General features: G+C 42.1%; 1 protein-coding gene across 2 annotated transcripts; it reads left to right on the plus strand.

The window, feature by feature from the left end:
• The first annotated feature begins 192 nt into the window (after positions 1-192).
• zgc:65895 (uncharacterized protein LOC393546 homolog) lies at positions 193-18655 on the plus strand. Of its 2 annotated transcripts, none has more exons than XM_044110047.1 (3): positions 193-2597; positions 15550-15601; positions 17247-18655. In XM_044110047.1, the coding sequence occupies exons 1-3, from the start codon at positions 868-870 to the stop codon at positions 17508-17510; spliced, it is 2046 nt and encodes a 681-aa protein (XP_043965982.1). In that variant the 5' UTR covers positions 193-867; the 3' UTR covers positions 17511-18655. The 2 variants fall into 2 exon arrangements, with proteins under 2 accessions (XP_043965982.1, XP_043965983.1); XM_044110048.1 differs by lacking the exon at positions 193-2597 and adding an exon at positions 14127-15303.
• Positions 18656-19388: the final 733 nt, after the last annotated feature.

Below are 19388 nucleotides of genomic sequence, written 5' to 3' on the forward strand. Positions count from 1 at the left end.
TTTACGTATTTTTATCAGCTTTTAGGACGGAAATGGGATGTATTTTCCATTTTGTAATTGAGGAAAATGCTTATATCTTGTGGAAATGTGGCCAAATTGTAAATTTGATTAAGTTATTTAGGAAAATAAATGCTGAAACAATGGCTTATAATAAAAAAACGATCCAATTTTGGGACCTGAACTCTCCACACGCATGCGCATGGGCAATGTTTGCAGTCCTAATGTTGCTGCTTCTTCTAGACCTCACCGGCAATGATACAGCAAACACGGACGGACGCTGAAAGCTTCGCTGACATGGATTCACCCAGCAATTTCTACCATTACAAAGACGGATATTGCCCAAACTCCATTTTCTGCTAATTGGAAACGGCTTGTGTGACAAACTCGGGATTATTTTTCTTTCCATTTTGACGAGACCAGACGGCTCCCGGAGGAAGGGAATAGATGCGAAGGTTTTCCTGCGACACACGGCAGGCTAACAGACTCCACTCTCAAAGGACAACAAAAAATATGAAATATTATTATTTTTGAATTGGCTTAATTGCCTCATATTAGTTAAATGTTTGAATATAGGAGCTAAACGGAGAGACAAAGTTCAGGAGGCGCTAGTGGCTGCTAGCTAGCTGCAGCTAACTACAAGTCCTGCTTTTCTATTTTAGTTGCAGCATTTAAAGACTGGTTTTAGTTTAAAATGATGGATCGATGCGTGTTTTGACTAGAAGAAGTGCATATTCACCGCAGAGCTTATTTTTGAACGTCTTCCTTAATTTGTATTCTATTGTAAATGACGCAAATCATATGACTTGTCACATAAGGCTGTTTAGTATCGCCTGACAACCTCTCTACTTTATTGGCCTCACTGCAAACATGCACCACCAGGACCACACCGGGGATCCCCCGGGGACTGCTACCCGCAAAGCCGCTTTTCACTACCGGAGAGGCAGCAGCAGCGCGTCCGGCGGATCTCCCTCCTCTTCTGTCGGAGGTAACCTCGCCGAGGAGAGCCCGGCGCAGGCTGGATCCTCCTCCCCGGCTCTCCAAGCGCTGGGAGCTCAGGTGAAGAAGAAGAGCGGCTTCCAGATAACCAGTGTCACCTCGGCCCAGATCAACGTCAGTGGGAACAACAGTCTGGCGGATGACACGGAGAGCTATGATGACATGGACGAGTCCCACACGGAGGACCTGTCCTCCTCTGAGATGCTGGATGTGTCAGCATCCAGGCCTGCAGACACTGGAGTCCCGGAGAGGAGTTCCTCAGATGAGACCTTGAACAGTCTCCATGGGGTGGACACCCCCGGACTGGTGTCCCCTAATGAACCTCTGCAGCTGCACCATGTGGCTCAGGGGTCCTCCTTGGTGAATGGGTCTGTGCATCAGCAATACTACCCCCCACAGGCCCACCATCACCAGTCTGACTTAGCGTTACCAACTCTTCCTGTTGCACCAGTAGCCAGCTCCAGTCCAGCTATGGTCCAGAGGCCACTGGTGCAGGAAAACCCCAAACCTGCTGGAGGTGCAACTCCTGCTACTAATACCCAAAACATTGCGAAACCTTCTAATGTTTCTGCCGTTGGTTCTGACAACACCGCTGCAAGCGGGCAGGTGGCCCAGCCCAGCCACAGCCAGGCAGCCCCTGGCTCTCGTTTCAGGGTGGTCAAACTGGACACAAACTCAGAGCCCTTCCGCAAAGGAAGATGGATGTGCACAGAGTATTACGAAAAGGAAGTCGCTCACCCAGCGCCGCCTGAGGCAGTCAGAGCCATAGACGTTGCCGTAGAGGCTGAGGTGGGAAACCCCGGGGCGATTCCAGCTGTTCCTGCCCCGCTGCAGCCGTACCACCCTCCCACTCAGGACTTCACCAGTCCACAGGTGGTGACGCAGCCCACTGCCCAGAGCTACATGTTCCCCAAAGAGGTTGCCGGGACGACGTACATGCAAAAGCCTGCAGCTGCATCACAGCCTCCCCCTGCAACACCCCAGCCGTTACCCTACACCGTGGATCCACAACCCCAGGGAGGTTACCCCACATCCCAGCTCCACACAGGAGTGGTTGCACCCCCAGGAGGGGTCAGACAGCCTGACTTTATCCAGCCAACCGCTCCCTTTCAGACGCAAGTTCAGCCGCCTCTTCCACATGTGATTACTGGGATCTCTGCTCCAGTTCCAGGGATCCCACTGCAGCATCCCGTTAGCATCACTCCAATTCCGGGTCAGGTTTCCGCGCCGACCCCTGCGGCTTTTGCTTCTCTTCAATCTCAAACCCACCCTCTGCCAAAAACACAACTCCAGCACCCGGTGGCCCTCCAAGGCAACCCCTACAAGCCGCTAACGGCCCTGCAAGCCGACCTGCAGCCGCTGCTCACCCTGGGGGCGAACCTCGCCCATGTTCCTGGGGGAGGAAGCAAAAACACAGACCTGGAGTACGCCCACAAGCTCTTGATCCAGCACCAGGGTCTATTCGGTCTGCCCAGGCTGGGGGCCGCCGAGGGAGCCGCCGAGGGAGCCGCCGAGGGCCACATGGGCATGTCGGTGGAAGCCAGAGCTTTCATGGTTGCTGCAGGCTTTAGGAGCCAGCATGCAGAGGGAGAGGATGACAGGTGAGAGAACAGTCTTGTTTTTAATCACACATTGGGCTTTTTTACATTTAATCCAGTGTCATTTGCCTGCAGTTCTCTGCGCAGGGTCAGAGCGCTGACCTGGTCAGACCCCCATCTGTCACAGCTTTCTCTCAGAGCCATGGTTTACGTCTCTTTCAGGTTCAAGCAGTTCCACCGCAGGAAAATAGTGGGTCTTTGTGTTTATTTCCATGTATTCCTGCAGGCTCTTAAAGAGTTATGTAGGGTGAGGGAAATCTGTGAGAACACAGGACCGCTCTAACCGGGTTGGTTCCCTGGAGAAAAGCTGTCAGTGACACCACAAGTTGTTTCTCTGCTTGTAAACTTCCTGCGTCCGGTCGAAATGGAGATTCGTGTCTGATCTTTGCACTCTAGCTTTGCAAAGATAAAGCGTGCAACTGAAGGCTTAAAGTTGATTGAATGTGCTGCAGAGAGACGATGTTTGCATCTAGACAGGCATTTGTCACCAGTTTGTGGACATGAATCAGCCACTGTCCTGCAGTAGACAGTCTCAGTCTGACTGTTCGCTTTGTTTATGGTCATATTGTCTTACTGTTGTTCAGTGCTTCATTTCCATCCTCTTCTTACAGAAACAATTCTACCCATGCATGAACACAGTCTTGTATTTTCCCGTGTTTTGTCCACAAGCATTAACATATTTTATTTGGATTTTTATATGAAAGTAATGAATACAAATTTGCTGTGTATTCATGTTCTGCTTTCGGAAAACAAGCTCAGAACCAGTTTTTGCTGAAATTGCAGCTGCAAGGCTTTTGGGATGTGTTTTATAGGAGCATTAAATGCAAAACAAAAGATTGTCAAGTTACAAGGAAACTATATATTAAAGTTGTTTTATTGCTGTTAAAGAAAACTTTGTTCAGATGGAAATATTTTATTTCCAGTTGCTGCTAATCTTTCTTATTCTCTGGCTTGCTCAGTCATATAGCTGTAGCAATATCTACCAATATTCTCTCGTCACATATCCTTAAAATCCTAAAAGGCCATTTTAGAGATTAAATTTCAACTTCTTTCATGTGAAAAGTTGTTCCAACTATGCGAACAAACACACCAACAGAGTTGGCTTTAAGCCTACAAGGTGTGCACTGATTGCAGTTTTCCAGCCTATCACCAGTCTTTAAAAAGCCTGACCTACGATTCCAATTTCAGCAGATACAATTTTTTTCTGTCTGAAAAGTAGACAGTTGCAGTGACAAAGTCCGTTTTTGCCCCCACAGCAAAGCAAAACTAATATTTGCAGATCAGTTTTTCATGTATCGTCTCCAAAAATTAAGGAGACATGAATATCTTTTGTGACTTTTGTTTGTTGTCATGCAGGAAGATGAACCTCTATCTCAGTCTAGTGCAGTCTTTAGCGGCTTTTTCTTCCTTGTTTTTGTCTTTGTTTCTCTTGCTATCAGCTTCCCTGTCTGCTGATGAAAAGCAATGCGCTGCCAGCACCGTGTGTCACAGGATGGAGTATTAATGGGGATGTGTCAGTTTTCTTCCGCAAGTGGCATTTTCGCATGAGATCAACAAGTTTAGCTCTGGTCTCAAGGCATTGTGAACTTAAATAAACAAAGAATTTTTAAATATTTAAAATGAGTAAAACTCGCAAATAAAGCTATAAAATAACTTGGCTTCACTAATCTTAAATGGTGTTGCTTGTGCTACATTTCAATAAAAAACATGTGCTACTCCACGAAGCAAATTTTTTATTTAGCGCTTCTACTGAAAATGTGTAGCCCATGCTCTGCTTCAGTATTTCACGGTACAGATTGGAGATTATGAATTGTAACTCCCCAACAACTGCTGGACTCATACAGCCCCAGAACATGGCATTTCCACCACAATGCTTGACTGTAGGCATCACACACTTATCTTTATACTCCTCACCTGATAGCTGCCATACATGCTTGAGACGATCAGAACCAAAAACACTCATCTTGGTCTCGTCAGACCATAGGACCTGGTTCCAGTAATCCATGTCCATTGTTGACATGTTTTCAGCAAACTGTTTGGAGGCTTTCTTGTGTACAGACTTCAGAAGAGGCTTCCTTCTGAGGTGACAGCCATGCAGACCAATCAGATGTAGTGTCCGGCGTATGGTCTGAGCATCAACAGGCTGACCCTCCACCTCTTTAATCTCTGCGTGATTAAACCTCTGCATCAGTTTTGACAGCACTACTGCAGCTATCTTTCAAAGACAGCATTTGGATGACCAACGCAAGATCTGTTCTGAGTGGACCTTCCTCTTTTAGAAAGCTAAATGATCTTGGGCACTGTGCTGCAGCTCAGTTTCAGGGTGTTGGCAATCCTCTTGTAGCCTTGGCCATCTTCATGTAGCTCAAAAATTGGTCTTTTAAGATCCTCAGAGAGTTCTTTGAGGTGCCATGTTGGAACATTCAGTGACAAGTATGAGACAGTGTGAGAGCTGTATTAAAAATTTAACATACCTACTTCCTATGCACACCTTAGACCTAGTGAGACTAATTAGTCACATGACATTTTGGAGAGAAAATGACAAGCAGTGCTCATTTTGGACATTTAGGGGTGTATTCTCTTTGGGGTGTACTCACTTTTGTTTCTAGTGGTTTAGACATTAATGGCTGTGTATAGTTCTTTTGAGGGAAGAACAAATTTACACTGTTATATAATCTGTACACAGACTACTTTTCATTGTGTTAAAATGTCATTTTGTCAGTATTGTCCCCAGAAAAGATATACTTAAATATCTTAAGAAATGTGAGGGTTGTACTTACTTTTGTAATAATTATGATTTTCAACACAGTTTTAGATTTAAGTTGAGTATTTCAACCATTTTGCACTTGTGTGTTTTTATATTATTATTTTATTGATGTAATAAATATGTAATTGATTTATTTAAATTAAATTTCAGCTATCACATATAGAGATTGATTTAATTAAATTGCATAATGGATTAAAGTTTTTAAAATTGATTTCTGACAGAAAGAGCAGTCCAGAAAAATGTCAGCATACAGAAATATACTTGAATTATTCATTAATTTTAATTATTCCATTTCCATTCACAAAAAATTGCAATGCAATTTCTTTCTTTCAAATTCAAAATACCTGTACTTGATATGAGAATCAGAAATGCTTCTTAAAATAATTGTAAAAAAAAAAAAAAAAGGACTGTAATCAGTTGTAGAATTATTTTTCAAGTGTTGAAGAGCTGAGGTGACTAAAAAAGTTGAAAAAGCTGCAACCATTCAATATCAACTTCCAGACTGAGAACCAGCTGTGTCCTTCCTGCAGGATCTTGCCCGTGCAATTCAATCTGCTTTCAGTAGGTTATTAAGAAGACAGTGGTGTTAATTAGTGCTTTCAGTTGGCAGTTGTGCTTCCCTGAGCAGAAAAGCAGCGGTATCTTTTCATGTTTGGGTGTTACTCCACGGTAGCTTTTGGTGCACAGGAACAGTTCGGGTCACATCAAAAGTGCTCCTGGCAAAGAAGAAATCTCATCGGTTCTTTGGACAGCATGCTTTGTAGAAACTAGTTGGAAACCTAAATCAAAAGGGAGTATTGTGCAGTTCTTCAGCTAACGCCTTTAATTGGCAGTTACCAGCATAAACTTCCATCTTGGCTTGCAATGTTTCCAGGATTATTTTGACAAAGGGGTGGTTTGTTAGAAAAGCAGCAGTACCACAACTTCATTGTTGGGTGTGTTGCGATTTATGAGTCTTATTTACACATATGACCTCATGCTTTTGGAGCTGTAAAAGCCGCAGCTTCAGTTTACTGTTACTTTATGCCAAAAAGCTCTTGTTAAAGCAGAATTTCTTCCAAAGTTCGACCCCTTTTTGTTTTTTTCCTTTAATGAGGAATGTTGAAGTCATGAATCTGAACGCAAAGATGTTAGACTCTCCACATTGTGCCTTCTGATTGTTAGCTGCTAGTCGGATTTGGCTATTGTTAAATAACATTAAATAATCTCTTTCTGGGGTTGCAGAGACCCTGATCCTGCAAGTACACACGGCTCATTCTTAGGATGATAATTTATTATAAACAGACAATGATTTAAGCGTTGCTAACACAGTCATGCCTACATTTTTTGATTTTATTTTTTTTCTGGTTGACTTCCAGATCTGATAGCTGAATTTAAAAAAAAAACGTGGTTCTCTTCATAAGCCTAGAGTTTAGTGTCTTAAATTGATATTACCAACACTAAAGAGGCGAACACTTAGTGAATCCTTTTTTTATTGCCTCTCATGTTCTTGTCGTCTCACAGCAGTGTGTCAAGTTGTTGAGTAATCTCTTAAACAGATTTGACACGTTTATTCTGCCTGACACAAACTCTACGACCTCTCCAGCTGTCATAGTTGTATTTCCCCACTAGATGGCAGCAGGAGCTCATGAATCTTCCCCAGATGACAGCTGTTTAATGTGCTTTGAAATCACTGACCTTAAATAAGCCCTGTGGCATTGTGGAAATGTCCTCTTTGCACGCAATCTGTGAATGACAAAGCAGCGAGGGAATGGAACGTTCTCCATGAGAAAGACGAAGACGCTGCTTACAGTGGATTGTGGGACGTTGATTCTCCCACCTATTAAAGATTTGAGAAAGTTGTTGCATGGTGTTCTGATCGTTCATTACTGCAGTTTAACTTCCTCCAATTAAAACTGTGCACTTTGCTCCTCCAGCCACAGCTTGAGCAGCTTTTGGCAGCAGAGGACCCTTTGAGCGAAGCCGACAGCCAACTAGCCAAGAGTCACGTTCGCTTCCCTTGTGCTCTCGTGCAGAGATGCGTATTCTTGCAGTTTCACAGTCACGTCAAGCTGAAAGTTTGGACACTGTGTTTATCTGTATTTATCTGTATTGCTCCATTAGCGAGTCCATTACATCTTAACATTTTTTTTAAATTTAATTGTCTTTTCTTAATATATTTTGAGAAATGCATTTCCCTCTTTATCCATTTTGGAGCAGACATTTGGAATTCTGATGTTTATGCTGCGAGAAAACACCACAGCATTTTATTAACCCTCTCCTGTATAACATCCAAATAATTCTCTCTTTGAAACTGCTTTTTGAGAATTGAAATATTTTTTTTTGTATAATGAAAGTAAGTTATTGTCACAAAGTATCTAGATCTTAAATTGAAATCAAAAGAGTTTTTCAAAACCCGCCCCCCAAAAAAACTTAAAGCCAAGATTTTCTAGTATTTTCCAGACTAGTAAAATACTCTTCAGCTGTTTTACTGGGGAAGACTCTATGACTTTAATGAGGAATGTTGTAGAGTCTTTATTACTTTACTTCTGTAACCCATAGTGTGAATAACATGTCTGACTTTCTGACTTACACCTTCAACAGGCAAAATTAAGCAAAACTGCACCTTTATTTCTTACATACTGCAATGGTTTGGGAGCACACCCTCCAGTGAACATCTAATATCCTCAAATATTTGAGATTAGAGATAAAAATCTTTCAGTGACTAGTGATTAGATTTTGATTTTTAAGGTTACGATTTGATTGAGAAACCATTTTTTCTGTTGAAACAGTCTAAAGGTGCAACTTAAATGCATTTTAAAATATTTTTTTTAGCATTTTGAATCCATTCAGAATTCCCAGGTTTAAAAATATTAATTCCCTAAAAAATCTGGGGTTTTTTTCGCCACCTCTACTTGAGATATCCTGTAAAAATTCTTCTGCTTGCCTATTTTAATGCAGTAGACCCCTCCTTTTCACGGTTCAGAATTTGCAGAGTTTACAGAATATCTGCCAATCGCATATTTTTGCACTGTTTTCTGGTGAGTGTGTCCAAAATATTTGAGAGAGGCCACAGCTTGAGAAGCATCAAATAAATGGCATCAGCGTCATTTATTTTTGATTTGTGGTAGCCTCTAAGAGCAGAGATAAGGAAACTGTAGATGTTAGCTTTTGTGGTAGTGCTAAGGCAGTTTCCACTAATGTATGTTTTTTGTTTGAACTATTAAAATGGGCAGTTATGGGTTTTTAGAGGAGGTTTAAAGTATTAGAGTAACAGAATTTAGCTTTTCTTGGGTGTTTCAAATAGGGTCCGCTGTGGTTCAAACACCAAATATACCTTAAAATTGCACAGTTAGGGCGTGCTGTGGTGGCGTAGGGGATAGCGTGACCCACATTTGGAGGCCTTCAGTCCTCGACGCGGCAGTCGCGGGTTAGATTCCCGGACCCGGCCGACGTTTGCCGCATGTCTTCCCCCCTTTCCTGTCAACCTACTGTCATATAAGGGAAACTAGAGCCCGCAAAAGACCCCCTGACGGAAAAAAAAGCACAGTTGAAACAGCCTTAGTGATTGGTTGTATACCTATCGGAATATATACAACCAATCAGTGGAAAAGAAAAGCCAGCCAATTGCACATCAAGTTGCATTGCATCAAGGTATGTCAGATTCCCAAGCTGCACTTTTCTTTTTTTTTTGCTTGTTTTTGCATTTTGAATATTTTACATATTCTAAATTTTCGTATTCAGCCCATAACTTACCAAGAAAAGCTGCATGTCTGTTTTGCAAACAGTCTAAATCAACATGATCGGATGGATGGGGCCACTGCCCCATTTTTGAACTTTTATTAGTCTTTCAACTTGCAGAAACCACATAACGGAAAAATTTTCCAGTTGTGAAACCATAGCTTCTTAACGCTGTTGTTTAAAAGGCTGTTGTACAGTTTGCCCTGCCAGGAATAACGTGGATATCTGGAAAAGTAACTGAAGCTGGTTGTGAGAGTCAAATCACCACATGAAGCGGCACGCTGCAGAGAGCCTCAAGCAAAGTTTCTCCACCTCTGCTGTGAACATGCTCACTGTTTAGACTGGCAGCTTTTCTGGCTCTGTTTTTATTGAAACCCCCTGAAAGCTTCATGTGACTGCGAGTGACGTCTCGTTATAACAGGCTGTTGTGTAATACTTGCTTGTAAAATATTCATTTAAAAGCAGGCGCAAATTTAGGCTCCTTAAATGTTTTTAAATATCAAGTATAAATTGGATTTGGAGGTTAGCTGGGTATTCTGTGGGTTTTAATTCCATTTGTTTCTCCATGGTGTATGAGATTCTGGGAGATCTGCATGAAAGCTGGAAGGTAATACAAGATCTGTCAGGAAAGTGAGGTAGGTTTCATATTTGGACCTGCGTTGTTCTGTGTCTTCTCTCATGGTTCATATGGTCCAAAAGCTGGTTATGTAAGCTGTTGCGTGCATGGCGAAGCGTTTTACTCGTGCTCCAAAGAGCTTAGGCCCTCGAGGTCTGTGAGGATATGAGACCTGGCTGAGTTTTAGGGCGTTCCTTCCTCTTTTTTTTGTCTGAGCAAAAATCAAGGGGAATTATCCTCAACCACAGGCAGGTATAAAGCTGTCCAACCCAGTGTCAGCTCTCTGCCGCACTCTGGAACCAGAGCCTGAAAATGGTCAAATAATTACACCTCTGCAAACATGGAGCTTTGAACCTTCTACTCCCCAAATTCAGAGAGTAAAAAAATCCTGTGTGTGTAATCGCCGTTGATTCCCTGCCAAAGTTAGAGGCCTAAACCGGATTATTCCGGCCTACACGCATTCGCACACATTAAATGATGCAAAAAGCACACAAACAGGATGCACAGGCCTATGCAGACATGCACAAGCCCGTGCCTCCTGGCTGCTAAAGAAGAAGTGATGTGGAGGGAAACCGGCGAATCACGTCACAGCGTGCAAACTGATGGAAAGAAAAAAAGGATGTGAGTAAAATGAAACACAGACTATACATTTATGGGGAAAAAAACACTCTTGGAGGTTTTCTGTAAACATTGGCGCCTACTTCTCAATCTTCCCTCCTTGTTTTAAAAGGAAACATATTTTTAACTCTGTTTTGTTTTCCTTTGTTTCTTCACTCCACATTATCTCGATCCTAAATGCCGCTTCACTTCCATCCTTATGTAAGCCCATCTGGGTGTAGCAGAAAAGTTTTCCACCACAATGTTTCTCTACACACTTTTTGCAGGTTTTTCTGAGTATTAAAAAGCAATACACTGAACAGAGATTCTTTAAAAACTACTGGTTCAGATTTTAAATTATTGCAGTGCTTAATTTTAGATTTATAATTAACAGCTTTCATAATATTTGTTCAAGTTTTTTAGTTCTGAGCAATTATTAGCAGTCTGTGTGTGTTCTGTAAGTTTCCAGAAGACTGCCAATATATCCTTTATTGGAAATCCACGAATACTTGACATCGCCTTTAAAACTCTCATACTTTAAAAGTTTAAACACCAAATATACATTAATAAACATATTCACGCCTCCTTACCTCTCCCACAGAAGCTAACATACACTCTTCCTTATCTCTGCTTTTGGGACCACAGCCAATCAGTGCCCAAATGCCAAATTTCAAGTAGAATTGCGCAAAGGCGTTTCAGCTTCCCAAATATGTTAGATACACTCGGCAAAAAAATTGGTGAACAGGCCGACCAGACTTCAAATTTTTAAATTTAAAGTCAATTTTAAATTATTGGCTCTGTTTTTTCTTTCTCCTATCTTAAGCAAATGCAAGAAATATCCAGGAATAATGTTGCTATTACAGTTTGTTAGGAAACCAAGGTTTTTGTCTTTTAAAAATGTAAAAATGTTAACTTTATGATTTTGTTTACCCCACCCCCCAAAAAAACTCCTAAAATGGTGCAAAATCATTGGTTTGCCACCATTTGGTATCTTACAGAGTCCAGTGTTCTTATGCAATATGCTGTAATAATTTGCTCATGTAATATGTGGGTCACCCTCTGAACAAGAAGTGTGCCGCATGTGAAGTTATGACCCATAGCGTTTCGTCATCATTAACCAAACCGTCCCTGTTCAGCGATTGGCTGAAGGCAAACAGAGCCAACTGATCCCAGACCTGCTAGAACAATGTGTACAGAGATGTTGGTTTCGGCAAGGTTGACTAAATGCGACCTGACAGTAACATTCAATATGAACACTTGGAGCCCTTGTTGTGGACGTTTACAGTGAAGAAAAGAATACGTAACCTTCACTTAATGAGGTTAATTGTCAACGCTGGCTGCTGTTAGTTGTTGGGCGCCTCTCGCTTGCCACCATTTTGTTGCACCCTGAGCTAGGTCGCCATCTTTGGATGCCGCTCAGCTCACCGACAACAGGAGGATCTACGGAACTCCTGCTGGGGAATCTATGAATCTGTTGGAGGTCTTTTAGTGCGTGGAGGATGCTGGGAACATTAAAGTTTGTTTCCTGCTGCTAATCAGTGGGTGGAGGTGTTCTTCTGAGGCAGCCAGCAGGCTTATGGGCGACGTAGTCAACAGTGGAACATCCTATTGGGCGGATCTGTCTAATCTCTGCTGACAGTTTATGTAACAGCAGAAAGAAAGCTGACATCACTGCCTAGGTCTCCTCTCTGCTCACCCAATCATCTTACAGCCTATGTATGTCCAGACTTACACAAACATGAGCTCCCCCTGTACACACACACACACACACACACACACACACACACACACACACACACACTTACTCCTCTTTCTCCCTTCCTCATCCATCCTGGGTTCTATTGTTGCTCAGGCTCCCCAATGTGAAGCTACTTCAGCTTTCAGGGGGAGCCAGGGGTGAGGGGCCGAAGGGCACAGCGGTGGTACTGCGGTCTGTTTTAGGGGTGTGTTAGTGGTGGGGGGGTGCTTAGGTCCTGTGTTGTGATTCCGTGAGCATCAATGAGAGAGAAGGGGCCGACGGTGGCAGCAGGAACAGCAGCACAGGGCCGGGACGCCCGGGCCCTTAAGCTGCTCTTCTGGGAGCTTGAGAAGCATCTGAAGAGGTAACCATGGCTGTTTTTATTACGCTGTTGGAATCTAAGCAGAAACATTTGTATTAAAGTTCCCTGCAGCCCGCCGCGTCTGCAACAACAGATACACATGCATCTGCTCTGCATGATCCAGCCTGGAGGGCTGCCTTCCAGCACACTTTGTTCTTGTTTCTGCACATGTTTTGCATGTTTTCTTTTGAGTGTGTGAAAATATGCGATTGAAATGATTTGTCTGTAGGCTCAGTTGCACCAATTAATCACAACTGTCAAAGATAAGAATTGAATTCCGCAAATGACAAATTTATCTTTAAGGACAATCTCCAAAGTCCCAAACTTCATGTGCATGTTAACATGAACCACATATTCCTACATATTCTTTTTATTCCATATTTTATCTCCATCCACAGCAGAATAAAATATAACTGCTTGTTTTAGAGGAATGCAGCAGACGTTTTTAGTTCCCTTGGGCATCACAAACCCTCTGGAGGTTAGTTAAATAAATCTTACATCTCAACAGGGAACATCAAATCATTCCTTGTTATTTTCAAACAATCTCTAAGGAAGTGCAGTGACTTCAAAAAGTATTCACTTCTTTAGATTTTGTCACATTAAAACCACAAACTTTAGTTGACTTTTATTGGAATTTTAAGAAAACTTCATGGTTATTCCACCAAATATTGATTTCTGAAGTCTTCCAAAGTTAAAACAATAATATTGTTGTTTTTAAATGAAGTGAACTTGTTTTCTTGGCATTATTTGAGGTCTGGTTTGGATCTTTTTTGCTATTTTGACCATTTTTCATTTTCTACAAAAAACAATTTTTTGCCTGGAATATTAGAGACATGTTGTCAGTTGTTAATAGACTAAAAGAATAATGTTCATTTTACTCAGACAAAAACTTATAAAGAGTAAAATCGGAGAACTGATCATTTTGCAGTAGTATCTCAATTTTTTGACTATTATTAACTGTGAAGTGACTCGTCAGTCAGTCCTCTCTCACTGCAGAGCAAAAGGAGACAGTGTCTGATAATGCAGATAAAATCAGCTTCTTGTGTAAGTATTGGCAGATTGACCATTATTAAGGAAATCGAGCTGATTTATTGGTTGGCTGATATGCTGTTTTCTATGTTCTCCAACTGATTGTATTTTGAAGTAACAGAGTAAAACAAGAAGGGTTTTAATCACTTTTTTCTTCCACTTCATGATCGTGGCTTCTAAGTTGTGTTCTAGAAAATAAGGTTCTCCTAAAAAACACATTCAGGTTTGTGAAAAGTAATGCCCTGTACCTCTAGACTGATTTCATCAGACTCAACAAAAATCACTTGGCTTTGATTTTTCTTGCAGTATAAATGTAAAAAAAGACCAAGGAGAATGTTTGTTTGGGAAGTAGCCCTTCTATATCTGGCTGGTTTTTGTAGCTCAGTTGTGGTAAAGTAACCAGCAGACAGTCTTTGAAAGTTTGGCCTCTACCTGAATGGTTACAGACAGATTTAACTCAATAAGGTGCTTAAATCAGGAGCAGGTGGTTGAAGTGAGCTCAGATGTGAATCAAAGTTTACGAAATGCATGAATGACCAGTTGCTAGATGCCCACGCTGACTGAATGTTGACATGTGTTTGTGGTAAGGGGTGAAAAAAGGGGCGGGACTGTTTCAGTTTGATTCTTTATTTCAACTCCAGCTGTGCACACAAAATGTGATTCCTCTTCTTTGTCTGCTGTTTGACTAGTTTCCATAGGAACGGCAACAATCCACACCTTAATGTGGTCAAGCTGATGACTCTTAACTCAGTGACATTCATTGACATGTCTACTGTTTTAAATCTCTTCAAATGATAAACATTTTTGAGACTTTGGACCACTAAGCAGCAGTCCAGTTCTGGTTTTCAGTCCATGTGTGGGACTCCATCCACTCCTTGAGAAACTGCCCCACCTCCTTAAATGGATTTATCTTGACAAGCCTCCGAAAGCTGCAGTTAGAAGCTAATTTTATACAAATAATTTAGAGTTTTACCTTCCACAGAAAAATCGGTGACTACTGAATCACATATAGGTAATAGGCAAATTTCTCAGTATATTTCCTGCTAATTTCATATTGAAACCCTGAGCACTATGCAGAAATCTGCCTTGATATTATGACATTTGATTTATTCTTTTAAAAGAGAATTTAAAGTCTGTTTAACAGAGTCCAGAAGACAAAATTGTGTAGAAACTCACAAAGTCTGTCTCATCCCAGCTCTTTGTTGTTAAAAGTTACTGCCAGCAGGGGGAGACATCGCTACACCTGCGAACGTTCTAGTGCTGAAAAAACTTTTTTGTCTTTGGGGATAAAACCAGTAGAGAAAGGAACAAAGCCGGTGCATCGATATGAAGGAGACATAATGTGTCCAGTTTTTGTTTTAGTGATCCAGAAGCTTGTTTTTCTCGGTAAAGCAGGTGGAGAGATGGCACTTACATTATTACAATGAGCAACTTCTTCCCCAGTCCGACACGTGGGAGTGTCTGTGTTGCACATATATTATGTTAATGAGCTCCCCATCTCAGCCAATCACGAAGCTGCATTCGCTGTTTTGCCGCATGAATTACCCGGAGAGGGAGCCGAGCTGCGAGCGGCAGCAGCCCGTCGCTTCAGTCTTTTGTGTACTTTGTCCCGGCTGCAGCTGAGCCAGCCGCCCCGGAGGTGTGACACTAGGGTGCTGAAATAAGAAATAATGCGCTTTTTTTTTACTTTTCTACCGCTGGACTCCCGGTTCTTCCAGCCGCTCTGCCACCTCCGGGGCTTTTAAATGGGCGGGATAGCATGAATTCCCAATGCTACACGGTGGCGATGGACCTTAGTGTTTGTCAGCTGAGGAATTTCTCTATCTCGTTTCTGTCCTCTGTGCTTGGAAAGGAAAGTGCTACAGTCACAGTTGATAATAGGTAATGTCTGTCGTACTGACTCTGCTGCATTAATATACTTATGGATCAGATTTCTGAAATGAATGACTTCTTTTTACCCAACCCCATTGAAATAACCAGGCTTCAATATTCACTCATAGAACCAGAGATTTTATTGTAAAAAGTAGCAGCCAATCAGGGCTCTGCTTGCTAAGATCAGACTCGGTTCTTCCTGCAGTGCTCAGCCTCTGTTACATCATTCACTTTTGCTCTCTGTTTTTCTCGCAGCTCTTCAGGGGCAAGTGTGGTAGCCATCGACAACAAGATCGAGCAGGCAATGGTAAGCTGGCCGTTCTGTCTGCATGAGTGTTATATAACCGCTCCAGTGATGCAGAGAGATGCTGCCACTGGATTCTGGCCTGTTTACTGTTCAGTGTGCTGGTTTTCTTTTGGGGGGGCAAATGTGCTTTTAATTTCTTCAGCTCGTTTCTGCACCTGCTTGTTTGGACTTTTCCTGGTTTGGAGCTCAGTGTGGGCCAGGCTGGAGGCTCCCTCCTGTTTCTCACGCACAGCCCTGCTCTCCTCCAGTGTTGCCATGCAAGCCGCAGCCTCCCCTCCATGCTGTATAAATAACTCGCCAGCCAGTTGGCTCCTCCCAACCTGATGCAGGAACATTTTGTTCCGTGGCTGAGGAGGAGGGAGGAGGGGTGGGGTCCACAGAGGAGGGGATGCTGAGATTATTCAACAAATCCCGCTGCTACATAGGTCATCATGACAATAATCTGGAACGCTGTTTTGTTTTGTTTTAATCTTCATAAAACACATTGATGATATCATAGTGAGTTCTGTGATCTGCAGGAACTAAATAAGGTCAATTATGATGATTCAATCAGCCAATAAATCTCCTTTATTTTGATTTTAAAACGTAACATTATTCATACCGCTAATACTTCTTCACATGTTTATCACATTTTAGCTACAATGGGCAGAAATGTCAAGTAGAAGAAAAGCTCATCCTTATTTTCAAACTTTTTAACCAAATAGAATTCTGAAAAGTGCGGTGTGCATGTGTATTAAAGTTGTAGTTGGAGGAAAAAAAAATCTGATTCTTAAATAATCTTAGATGTAATTTCAGAAATATTTACATGTTATCTAAGGGGTAACTGCTGTCCTCGTGACAGTTAAGGGGTTTTGACCGGACTGGTCTAGCCTATGAATATGCTTCATGATCTAAGCCAGAAATTTTCTACATGGGGATGGTGAGATTTCTGATTAACAATGAAATATTTAAGCATGCACTGATAAAGCAAACCCAATTTTCTTAATTTTGGGAGATCAGGGATCAGCCGATACATGTGAATCCATCGATGTTATCTACCTCTGCAAATGTCTAAAAATTTAATTGTCTTCCATGTTTCGGCTGTGAGCGGTGTGTCCAACAGAATGACCCACCAAGTCATGTCTGCACATTTACAGTTAGCAATAGTCAACCCGCTATTGCCAATTTAACTTCCTTCCTATATTTGGCAACATCTCACACGCACACAAAAAAATCAGTTTAGGCCAAAATCAGAATTGTGAGGTCAGGATTTTTAAAGACTGGCCCAGAAAACTGCAATCGGTGCACCCTGAGAAATCCTTTTATAAAATTCAATGTTACGTTTTTCAATACACATTAACATTTATCCAACTTATAACAAATGGCCAAAATGAGGCATAAAATAATTTATTTCAATCAGAAATACCACATGAGAGATTCTGTTGTGTCAAAAGTTCTGCATTTTATGCAGAATAATGGAAATTGTTCATGACAGAGGCTTTAATGTGAAATAATGAGGATGTATTATTTGTTTGAAATGCTGAGTAACAAAGCATGGTTTATGTAAAAGGGGCTGATTTCTGAGCCACACCTGGACGCCACTTTGTGTTTATTTCATAAACACCTGTTTAAGTTTCTGACTGAAGCATGTTTGCATCTCCGTCAGGACTTGGTGAAGAGCCACTTGATGTACGCCGTCCGCGAGGAGGTGGAGGTGCTGAAGGAGCAGATCAAAGAGCTGATGGAGCGCAACACGCAGCTGGAGCAGGAGAACAACCTGCTGAAGACGCTGGCCAGCCCTGAGCAGATGGCTCAGTTCCAGGCCCAGGTCCAGACAGGCGGATCCCCAACCGGTGCTGCCCAGGCTGTGCCCCCATCCGGACCCACGCAGGTCCTCCCCTCCGCACAAAACTCCGGCACATCAGGATAACACAGAAGGCCCACACTGGAAAGAACCCCCCCACTCCCACCTCTCCCAGGATGAAGGACAGGGGTGATGGAAGACAGAAGCTGAGGAGGAGGAGGAGGAGGAAGGCTGACTTACTGTGAACAGACATTAGCATTAAAAGACTGACCCTGAGGTCATTCGGAGGCTTCACCTGAAAACTCTTTTGTTGCACATTTAATTTAACTGAAAAACTCTAGAGTTGCACCACAGTGAGCGAGTGTGTCTGTGTGTGTGTCCCCGCTTCGTCTTTTACGGCCTGCTTCAGACAATCGTCTTTGTCGTCCCAGTGATAAACGAGGGGAAAACACAGTGTGCCATTGTGGATGTGAACATTAGCCAGCCAACCTGAACCATCCATGCTTCACTCAGACAACCTGGAGGACTGCTAATGGAGGAACATGGAATCAGGTCGCTTTTATTTTAACATGGACACGTTATAAAGATGTGCTTTTTCTTTGTGTTTTTTTTTTTCTCTTGTTGATGTAATTAATGTTAAAATAAATAACCGAAAAGTGAATAAATAGGACAAGACTGTTCGTAGGTAACTTCGTACAGACTAAATATTTCCAGTTCAACTCTGCCAAGTGCCTGGTTTCTAACCATAGATACATATATAGGGGCTTTTCTATGTTTCATGTTTGTGTGTATATATATATCTATCTATGGTTTCACCAGGTTTTAAACTACCTGTGATGTCTGAACTCAGGGTGGGAATAGTAGAGGATTTTTTTTTTTTACCTCCACACTAAGATGCTGTCTCTTCTGCAGTGACACGTGAACTCTCCTCTGCTGTTGCATCGAACTCACTTGCTCAAATGATCTGGACTCTCACCATTTGATTTGGGGACATGTGTAGCTGTTGTTGGATTTTTTTTTTTTTATTTGTTTGTTTTTCTTTAAATATATATTTTTTCCCCTTCTTTTTGTACAGCCAAGTGTGTAAGTTGCTCGTAGTGCGACTGGAGCGCTGAACACAATAATGTGACACTTGTCATGAGGAAAGGAAAAAAATGCGTCGGCAGAATTATGTCCATGAGTTGTGCATGTTCCTTCAAGCCCATCACAAATGTGACATTTCAATTGCACTAGACAGTTGCACCTCAAATAAAAAAGTATGAAAAAATGGACTGTTTGCTCTTTTTAAGCTAAAAAGGTTTTACAACTTTATTTTTACCAAGGTATTTTATGCGATTGTCTTCAGTCTTCTTCAGAAGTGCTGTAATACAGACTGCTAGAGGAGATTCTTGCTGCCCATCACCATCAGCATCTTCAACAAAATTCCAGCTTCAAAGCTGTAATTTATGGGTCACTAGAGCAATTAGTGCTGCTAATCTTACAATTATACAACACGTTTGATTATTGAACATATGATTTATTAAGTTACATTCTATGCAACTAAGTATGTATGTTTTTTCCAGGATACCGGTAGATTAGAAAACAGAGCTCTTCATTGAATTCAGTGTGGTGTGTCCAACGCTGTGATGACACCACAGCAGCAGATATTCTATTTCAAGGCCAAAATGTAACCTGAAGGTACAGCAGCTGGGATAATTTTAGAAACTCTTCTAGGTTAAATGTCTCTTCCTGCTTGGCAATGCTGAGGCCACTGCAACTCACTTTAAGGAGTCCAAATGCTCTAACCATTGGGATGTCATTTACTTCCTGTGATTTCTTTGCCCTACTGCTACTCTGAACCCCTCCCACGGGTCAGCCCTGATCCTGGATCCTGACCCCACGGCGGCCGGCTGGGTGGCCTGAGGGAGGATCAAACGCTGCTCCTGCTCCCGTGTCCAGATGGCACTTTCACAAATCTCATTTCATTGACTAAAGGTGTTTTCCTCAAGCGGCCTGGTTTGGGGA

The sequence above is a fragment of the Gambusia affinis genome, linkage group LG24 (genome assembly GCF_019740435.1).
Source record: "Gambusia affinis linkage group LG24, SWU_Gaff_1.0, whole genome shotgun sequence".
NCBI classification, from domain to species: Eukaryota; Metazoa; Chordata; class Actinopteri; order Cyprinodontiformes; family Poeciliidae; genus Gambusia; species Gambusia affinis.